General features: G+C 38.9%; 1 protein-coding gene across 2 annotated transcripts; it reads left to right on the top strand.

Moving 5' to 3' along the window:
* The first annotated feature begins 793 nt into the window (after window positions 1-793).
* LOC132303217 (uncharacterized) lies at window positions 794-6,563 on the top strand. Of its 2 annotated transcripts, none has more exons than XM_059800381.1 (5): window positions 794-1,135; window positions 1,351-1,596; window positions 1,889-1,970; window positions 5,885-6,123; window positions 6,216-6,563. In XM_059800381.1, exons 1-5 carry the CDS (start codon window positions 891-893, stop codon window positions 6,334-6,336), a joined length of 933 nt encoding a protein of 310 aa, XP_059656364.1. In that variant the 5' UTR covers window positions 794-890; the 3' UTR covers window positions 6,337-6,563. The 2 variants fall into 2 exon arrangements, with proteins under 2 accessions (XP_059656364.1, XP_059656365.1); XM_059800382.1 differs by having other exon boundaries at window positions 797-1,135; window positions 5,909-6,123.
* The last annotated feature ends 3,403 nt before the right edge of the window (window positions 6,564-9,966 follow it).

The following is a 9,966-nucleotide window of genomic DNA, read 5'->3' as shown; positions in this document are numbered from 1 at the left end:
GGATCGGATTGGATCCAATCCGCGGATTGAATTTTTCAAAATAGTCTATTTTCACCAATTTCATATCCACTTACAAAGCAGTATAAATGTATAACAGAACATAGATAAAACCAATTTAAATGCATAATAGGTGAGGCGATCGCTTTTCTCTCAGCTCTTCTTTAGTGCTTTGAGTTCTTTTATCTTTGGCTAGGTTTAGGTTTTGTTTAAATGAAAAGTCGGTGGTCCATTGCTATTGATTGACTAATAAATATTATAAAACTAATTGAATAATACTTATCAAAAAACAAAAAACAAAAAAAGTAGAGTATGGTATGTTAGGAGATCATATATATATATGCTAGTTACGAAAAAGTAAAGATATTACTATAATATTAATATTATATATATATAGTACAGATTGGCCACGGATCGGATTCACGGATCAGTTCGGATTTTTGACAGCCTAATCTGTGATCCGATCCGTAAACTACGGATTCAATTTTTTTGATCTGATCGGTACAGATTGGACGAATTGGATTCATGGATTCACTATCCACCCCTAAAATGTAACAATCTTGAGTGGAGTATTGACCGTTAGATACACTCTTCCTCCTGTATTTTTTTATTATTATTTTTATTTATTTTTTTATGAATTATATGGTTTGTTTGTTGGTGTTTAAAAAAAAAAAAAAAAAAAAATTGAAAATTGAAGTCGGAAGTCTCTAATTATATTGCCATTAAAGTAGGCAACCCATTTTTTATTTTTATTTTAATACTCATTGACTAGATAATTTATTTATTATTATTATTATTTTTTCATAGCACTTCAGATATCTGAGTTCCCCTCCATAGCACTTCAGATATCTGAGTTCCCCTCCATTGAAATTATTGCACCGAAACAGTGAAAAATGTTCCAAACCTTTGCTTCCAGCACTACACCTCCATCTTCTCCACACCCATCTCTTTTTCCACCTACAAACCCCAAACATGTCCCCAAATCCTTCTCATTCATTGACCGCCGTCACCTCCTCACTTCACTTTCAATATCCATCACCCACTTCTTCACTCACCTCAATTCTCCAAACCCATTTTCCATATCCATCGCTCAAGCTCGCGGTCTCTTCCAAATGCCTCCAGTTCGACTCACCAATCGGTAATTCCTATATATATATATATATATATATTCATACACAAACAATGCATACCTGTATATCTATATATAAAAGTTTTGTCAACAGCACCGAATCAACGTCTTGGAATGGGAATTGGATTAAATTCAACCAATTGCAATTCTAAACCGCCGATTTGGTGCTCCAAACGCAACCTGAATGGGTTTGAATTTTGATTGTTGTGGGTGGACGGGTATAGGTATTTTTTGGTTAGAGCTGGTGAATCTGAATTTGAGAGCTTGGGGATAATCAACACCAACCCAGTTGCGAAAACGTCTATGGACAACGGATTATCGGGGAAAGGGAAGAAGCAGACGGTGAGAGCGGCTTTTGATCTGAAGGCAATGGGGGCTTGTGAAGGAAGTTGTTGGGTTTGGCCTTCTATTACTCAGAGAGCTTATCAGGCTGCTGAGATTATTGCTGCTGTGAATGGGGTTAATCGAAGGTAAACCAATTACTACCAATTTCAACCAATTGAATGATTGATTCATTAAAAGGGGATAATTAATTATGGGTTTCTAAGGATCAGTGGATTTTTTTGGACATGAATGTGTGAATCTTAATTTTTAACTCATTTGTGTACTATAGTTTCAGATGTTAAATTTGGTTAGTGAGGACTATAAGTCTATAATAAGTTGTATGACATTGTTGATGTTAGTAATTGCAATATATATTTAACATATGATACTTTTACTTGCTCTAATTGTGACGAGTGTTTTAATATCTTTTTATCATAGTCATATAGTTCCAGAATACAGCTTTCTGGATGCTCGTGGATTGGGAGCTTATGAAGGAAAGAACTTGGAATCCATTTCCAAAGTATGATTCATATCTCTCTTTAAAATGTAGGATTATTAATCAAGTTTCTTAATGTTTTTGAAGCAAAGGGTTTTTGTGTGTTTGATAAGTACATAATCGCTAATGGCTTTATATATGCATGTTATTATTTTAGTAGATGGACTATTGAGTATTGTGACAATTATATGTTCATGTCTCTCTCTACAATGTAGGATCATTAAATTTCTCACTGTTTTTGAAGTAAGGGGATTTTTTTTTTTTTTTACCTGGCAAAGAGAAATAATATTAATATTAGACAAGAAAATTACAATAGCTTGAACCTCCAAAACAACATCCTGCAGGAGATTCGTAATAGAGTCACAAATAAGTAAATTATGAATAACATGAGCAGCTAATGAATGCGCTGCCTTGTTACCCAAACGTAGCAAACACAATAGACTTGGGCATCTGACTCAAACTCTATTTTCAAGAAAGACCACTGTCGAAGAAGACTGGAAGCCCTACGCATAATCATTGCCTCCGCTACAATGCTTCACAAATATATTCCAAGCAAAAGGTGGCTGCCCGGAGAATCCCGCCAGAACTGTCACAAACAATTAAACTTGGAATGCTGCATCAATATTACGCTTTAGAGTACCCACCAGTGGAGCCACCCAAACCGCAAACCGATCCTCCAATTCTTACCCAACAAATCCAGTGCTATATAACCTTGGTTTGGAAAACTCAGAGGTTCTCTCCACAGCCAGAGGAATTACCTAGTTTACCTGTAATGGTTCCCACCTTCGTTTATTAAAAATCCAATCATTTCTCGCCTTCCAAATGCACCATCACATGTACGCTAGAAGTTCTCAACGCGAGTCACAATCTTCCCCATCTCCAGCCAAACTTGACACCTCAATCCACCACCGTTCAAAGGTTTGATATTGAGAAATATGACCCTCCAACGAGCAGGGGACAGCTTCCAAACGAGTTGGGCATATATGCAGCGGAACAACATATGTTCGACAGACTCCACCTCCTCACCACTGCTTGGACAACACTCTTTCAACCATCATACCTTTTTTTTCTCAAAATTTTCATCACTGGAATTGCACTCATCATACATAACCAAAGGAAATGGTGAACTTTCCCTAGTACTTTACAACACCACAGGTTGTGCCAAATCTGGTGACCTTTGCTTAAATTACTTGATACACCCATGCACTTTTCATTCACCATCCCATGCCGCTGCTATAAATATGCTTTAGCCAGATGATATGGGGATCAAACAAGGAAATTCCCATCTTTACTAGCCTCCCACGCTCTCCTGCCCATTAATTGGTGATGACCCATAAGAATGCTTAAAATTTTTGGCGCAATCACTGGTCCAAAAATTCCCTTTACAACGTCCACTTTACAGCATGGCTGTTCTGCGTCAATGAGGTTGGCTACCCAATTTACCTCCGAGAGAGTATTGGTTGGTCTCATTATCAGTCTTTCCCACTTTGGTATCCAATGATCTTCCCATATTTGAATGGAATTTCTGGAACCCACCGACCATATGCAACCCTTCTTAAGCACTGCTTTCGCTGAGAAAATACTAGGCCACACCCAAGAAGATCTCTTTTGCTCCGGATCTTCCAAGAACGAACAATTTGGAAAATGTTTTCCCTTGAAAAGATGATAACAAAGTCCTTTTTGTTCGACCTCAAATTTTCATGCTTGCTTAGAGAGGATGCTTAATTATTGCTTCTAAATCTTGAAAGCCCTAACCACCAACATCTTTTGTAGAAAACATTCATTGCCACTCAAACCAGCAAACCCGTTTCTTGTCCCCAGTGCCCCACCAAAAATCTCTTATCACCTTGGTTAAACGTTGACAGACTATTGAAAAGATTCGGTAGCATTGCATGGCATATGTCAGCATTGCGGATCATACAACCTTGATAAGAACTTCCTTCGTGGCTTGTGATACATGCTTTTCCAGTCCTTTAATTTAGATAGCATCCTCTCTTCTGTAGTTGAGATTTTTTTCTCCCATATTCTCTCTTACGAAATGGACACCTTTCCAATTTTCGTTTCCGCAGCAGACTCCCCTTTGCCCTCTACCCACATTGCCACATCCCTTGATTTACGGCAGGAGACTTCCAGCAGCACCACAGGTAGTTGGCTATATTCTTCTCTGGCACTGGCGAGCTATCATCACCATCCCGGAGCACTTGCTTTTGACAATTTAGGCTAACCAAAACCTTAACCACAGAACCTAAACTTCCTGATGCTCAAAGGCATGATCCATAGCTATCCTTTACAGTCCCTTGTTTGTTCCTTCTGTCTTTGCAAGAGCTAATTTGATGTCCGATTCCACCGCATTGAAAGCAAAATTGGCAACTTCTCGCAACGAAAAGATTCACGCACATTCTTACAACCCAGAAGGCGAAGTTTAATAACCCCCCTTAGTGGAGCATTCAGATCCACCTCTACGCGAAGACGGAAAATTCAGCCACCATCAAAACCCAAGTCTCTCACTTCCACCTTCTCCCAGCAAATAAAAGAACCAGCAATCTTACGCCCCACATCCAAATATGACATCTGTATTGGCAATTCTGTCACTTTAATCCATATGGAAATGCTGAAAGCTTCATCCCCCAGACGCAGATCCTTTTTCCGCTCCCTCAACACCAATAAGTTATTGTCAAACAACCATGGAGTATCGCCCAAAACCCGGTGCTTGAGTTGATCATCGAGCAATTGAAATTGAAAACAATTTCTTCCTAAATTCAGCACTTGTGATTTATCACTTCCACATAGCTTACCAAACAGATTTTTCAGAACAGCACTATGTACTGGTTTTTCAGTCCAAATTTTCCCAACAACACTCCGTTCGCAAGCCTCAATAACCTCCTGGATGTCATCATTAGACAACTCCAGTTCTTCCTCCTCGACACCAGTTAGAGAGAAGTGCTCTAACTGTTCAAGTAAAGAGCACTCCATAAGGATGCAGGAAGAGGACCCTAAAGACAAAAATTGCAGAGCCTATGGTAGGAAGAAAGAATGGACAACAAAAAAACGGAAAGATAAACAAAAAAAAATCTAAATAAGAAGGATAAAAAGATGATCGGGGGAAATTTACAAGGAAAATATTCGTAAATAAAGAAACACAAAGGAAAGAAATTTACAAGGTAAGCCATTAGATGCCCTACATGACAAAATAAAATTGGAAGGAAAGGAAAAAAGAATCACAAAGGACCCTAACCTAACCTACCAGGAGAAAGGAAGGAAGGGAACACTGAAATATGTGATTCCAGTAGAAGGACCAGCCTACAAAACCTCTGAACTAAGCCCGAGACTTCCCGCGGCACAGCCAAGGAGAAGAGTTATTTGTTTTACTTGTGGATTTTGTGTGGTTGACAAGTACATAATTGTGAATGGTTTTATTTATGCTTGCTAGTGTTATAGTAGATGGACTATTGAGTATTGTGAAAATTATGCTGCTATGATTATATCTCCCTCTACAATGTAGGGTCATTAAATTTCTGAATGTTTTTGAAGTAGGGATTTCATGTGGTTGATAAGTACATAATCGAGACTGACTTTATATATGCATGTTAGTATTTTAGTAGATGGATTGTCGTCGGTCGAGTATTGTGACAATTATATCAAACCCTGCTATGATTCATCTCTCTCTACAATGTGGATCATTAATAAAATTTCTTCATTTTTGGAAGCAAGGGGTTTTTGCGTGGTTGATAAGTACATAATCGCGAATGGCTTTATATATGCATGTTAGTATTTTGGTAGATGGACTCTTGCTTATTGTGACAATTTTATTAAACCCTACTTCATTTCAATTAGCGGGCCTTTGCATCCTACCCGGAAATATTGGCATGTTCGCACTCTTTAGGGTGTAAATTGTTCAGTCAACCAATTTTTTCATGCCAGTAACCTTGTGAATGTAGTATTGTTTACATGAAATGTCTCAGGTATATGCATCCGATAGTCTTTCTATGAACATCAAGCCACCCCCTATTGATGATGGAACACCAAATGAGAGTGTTGCGGATGTGTTTGTCCGTGTGACTCAACTCATGTCAATTCTTGAAACCCAGTACTCCGAGGACACAGTCATTATTGTCTCACCAGATTCTGACAACTTAACAATCCTACAAGCTGGTTTAGTGGGACTTGATCTCCGAAGGTAACTCATAATCTGTAATGTTCCTAAACTTTGAATTAGCTTCCTTTAATTTTTGGCTAAACATAATTTCTGTTTGTTGTAAATTTTTACAGGCACAGTGATCTTTCTTTCAGTCCCGGTGAAGTCAGATTTGTTGATCCTAGTAGCATACCTACTTACAAGCGACCTGCATCTGCTGTATATAAGTGTTTAAACCCACCAAGCTGTACTTGAATTTATCTACCTAGGAATTTTTTGTACAAATGTATAACAGGCATTTAGGGCATAGTTGTTAAAGGCTTAAGGCGCACTAAGGCGCCAAAGGCCTTCTAGAGCTTAAGCGCAAGGCGCAGTATAAGGCGCGAGCTTGATCGAAGTAAGGCGCGCGTATATAATAATGTATAATTAACAATATATTATTATATATATTCATAATCAAGCAATAATTGCAGTTAATGTTAGTAGTGAACCATAAATTTATGAATTTTGTCAAATATTTCTCAAGGTTAAACAATATGATATATCACAGATAACTACTCTTTCTCAGAGTTAGGAAGAATCTGGATAATCTGGAATCCAGACATCATCAAACTCTCAGTTATTGATTGTAGCAGACAAGCAATCCACTGCTCTCTCACAATCATTGGTCAAAATGTATCCTTTTTCACTGCATTAATTTATGCTGCTAATTGTGTCTCTTAAAGGCAGTCTCTGTGGGATGATATCACTCACCATGCTGAAATCTTTGCCCAAGCCCCTTGGGTGTTAATAGGAGACTTCAATGTCATCCCTAACATAGGAGAAAAACATGGTGGTTGTAGAAAATGGAGCAATGCTATGTCAGACTTTAAGGATTGCCTTCAGAATGCTGAACTTGAAGACCTGAAATTCAGTGGTAGACTCTATTCCTGGTCTAATAAAAGCATGGGGGATGCTTGCATTGCAAAGAAGCTTGATAGGGCTCTAGTGAACCAGAAGTGGACATCTGCATTTCCAGTCTCAGATTGTTGCTTCCTCACTCCAGGCATCTTTGATCATAGTCCAATTCTAGTTACAATTGACCTCAATATCCTAAGAAGACAAGTTCCATTCAGATTCCTCAATGCTTGGACTTCACACCACAAATTTAATTCCTCAGTCCAAAGTGTCTGGAACACATACATAAAAGGTACAATAATGTTTCAAGTTGTCCAGAAACTTAAATTACTAAAACCTGTCCTTAGGAACTCTTGTAGTAGAGAATCTTCATAAATTGATTCCAAACTACATGCAATTCAACTTGAACTTCAGGCTTACCAAATGGATCTAGATTCAACCCCTAGTGACACTACACTCAGAGAGTTGGAAAAGGCTCTCACATCAGAATTTCTGAGGCTGGGGAGAATTCAAGAAGATATCCTAAGGCAAAAGTCAAGAATGACTTGGTTAAAATTGGGGGATTGCAACTCTTCCTTCTTCCACAGGTCACTTACCTCAAGGAATAACAGGAAAAAAAAATTGTCTCACTCACCTTAGATGATGGACAAACAATTCATAACATGAATGACATCAAATTGCAAGTGGTTAATCATTTTCAGTCCTTGTTAGGACAACCTCCATCTCCAACCTACCATATTTTTTACTCGGCCCCTTTCATAACCAAGCAAATTTTCCCTGACCTTCATTACTATCTTGAAGAAATGCCATAACCTTTGGAGATTCAGACCTGTATGCTGAGACTTAACAAAGATAGAGCCCCAGGTCCAGATGGCTATAACGCTTTATTCTTTCAAAAAGCTTGGAGTACAATTGGCAGGTCAATAATAAAGGCAATCTCAGAATTTTTCAGAAATGGCAAGCTCCTAGCAGAGGCAAACAATACCTACATTGCCTTGGTCCCCAAATGCCAGAACCCAACCACACTTCATGATTGCAGACCCATTTCCTGTGTAAACACCATATACAAATGTATCTCCAAATTACTTGCAACAAGGTTACAGTCAACACTACCCCACCTTATCAACCAATCCCAGTCAGCTTTTGTTCATGGAAGGAGGATCTCAGACCTCATTCTCTTAGCACATGAGTTGCTTAGAGGATATCATAAGCATGGAACACTAGCAAGATGTGCAATTAAAGTTGACCTCAAAAAGGCTTTTGATTCAGTCAGGTGGGATTTCATCATCAACTGCCTTACCTTACACAACTTCCCACCAAAATTTGTTTCTCTGATCAATGCTTGCATCTCCTCTTCCTCATTCACTATTGCTCTTAATGGTGAATTCCAAGGTTTTTTCAAGGGGTACAGAGGTCTAAGACAAGGAGATCCAATCTCTCATTTCCTTTTTGTAATAGTTATGGATGTTTTTTCCTCAATAGTCAGTAACTACGTGGAGAGAGTGCCATCCTTTAAGTACCATTGGAGGTGCAGGCAGCAAAAAATAACTCACTTGTCCTATGCAGATGACTTGCTTCTTTTCTGCCATGGGGACATTTGCTCAGTTTCAGTCCTTAAGTCTGCACTCAACCTCTTTTGCTCAATGTCTGGCCTGGACATAAATCTCTTAAAAAGTGAAGTTTATTTCTCTGGAATCAATGACCATTCTCAGTATGATATCACTTCATTATTGGGAATCAATGCAGGCACACTTCCAGTGAAATACCTTGGTGTACCTTTGATCTCCACTAACTTGAAGGCCCAACACTGCAGCTTATTGGTGAGCAAGATCACCCACAGGATCACTAATTGGACCTCTAGATCCCTTTTCCTACGCAGGTAGGCTACAGTTGATTAAGTCTGTTTTGATCTCTACACAAAATTATTGGTGCAATATTTTCATTCTACTAAAGGCTATTATAGATGAACTTAACAAGATTTTCAGGAGATTTCTCTGGTCTGGCCCAGAGATGAAATCCACAGGCTCTAAAGTGGCTTGGAATAGGGTATGCAGTCCTAAACATGCTGGTGGGTTGGGAATCCCCAACTTGGAAATTGCAAACAAGGCTGGGATCATCAGATTTATTTGGGAACTCCTAACTGATGAATCAAATAGGCTCTAGGTATTATGGTGCCACTCTCACCTCCTTAAGTCAAGGAATCTCTGGACATTAAACTATCCTCAACCTTGCTCATGGAGTTGGAGGAAAATCTTTCAACTAAGGCACACTACAAGATTACTCATTAAACACTCTATTGGCAATGGTACCTCAACTTCATTCTAGTGGGACAACTGGGCTCCTGGAGGTCCATTGCGTTCAAGGTTTCTAATCAGCTTGCTTAATGAGGGTGGAGCCACTGAGGCTACTACTATGGATTTTTTCATTGAGAACAACAATTGGAACTTCCCTCCAATTCTAACAAACTTAATCCCTGAATTGCTAACCATTTCGGCTCCTGCTGTTCACAGATCAGACATCAAGAGATGGATAGCTTCACCAACAGGCATATACTCCTTTAAGCACACTCTTGCACACCTTTCAGGTGAGTTCACCACTGTCCCATGGCATGATCTTGTTTGGCACTCTCCCACCATTCCAAGAATGAAATTCAATCTTTGGTTAGTTGTTCAATCCAAATTGCCAACTCTCGACAGCAAATCAATGGCCTCTCATCATAATATTTGCCCTTTGTGCAATTTGTCTACTGAGTCTCACAGTCATCTATTCTTCAACTGCTCTTTCACGTCGCCTCTTTGGCGTTTCATCAAATACAAGACCAGCATTCCCACGACAATCGACAATTGGGACAACTTAGTGATGTGGATCAGCAATCCGTGTAAAGCTAACACTCCTATTAATCTACATAGGAAACTATGCTTTTCTGCTTTAGTGTTTCATACCTGGGAAGAAAAAAATGCAAGAATCTTCAAAGGTCAAAAATCTTCG

The sequence above is a fragment of the Cornus florida genome, unplaced genomic scaffold (assembly GCF_030987335.1).
Source record: "Cornus florida cultivar Cherokee Brave unplaced genomic scaffold, ASM3098733v1 CherokeeBrave_3.0.0_Hap2_Chr04, whole genome shotgun sequence".
Taxonomy (NCBI): Eukaryota; Viridiplantae; Streptophyta; class Magnoliopsida; order Cornales; family Cornaceae; genus Cornus; species Cornus florida.
Note: the sequence above shows the minus strand (reverse complement) of the source record. Positions and strands in the feature narration are given on the sequence as shown.

Excerpts from the sequence above, each read along its gene's own strand:
- LOC132303217 (XM_059800381.1), top strand. The coding sequence starts at position 891 with ATGTTCCAAACCTTTGCTTCCAGCACTACACCTCCATCTTCTCCACAC. Across the intron at positions 1,597-1,888 it reads GTGAATGGGGTTAATCGAAG|TCATATAGTTCCAGAATACA; the intron begins GTAAACCAATTA and ends TTTTTATCATAG. Across the intron at positions 1,971-5,884 it reads ACTTGGAATCCATTTCCAAA|TATTGTTTACATGAAATGTC; the intron begins GTATGATTCATA and ends TTGTGAATGTAG.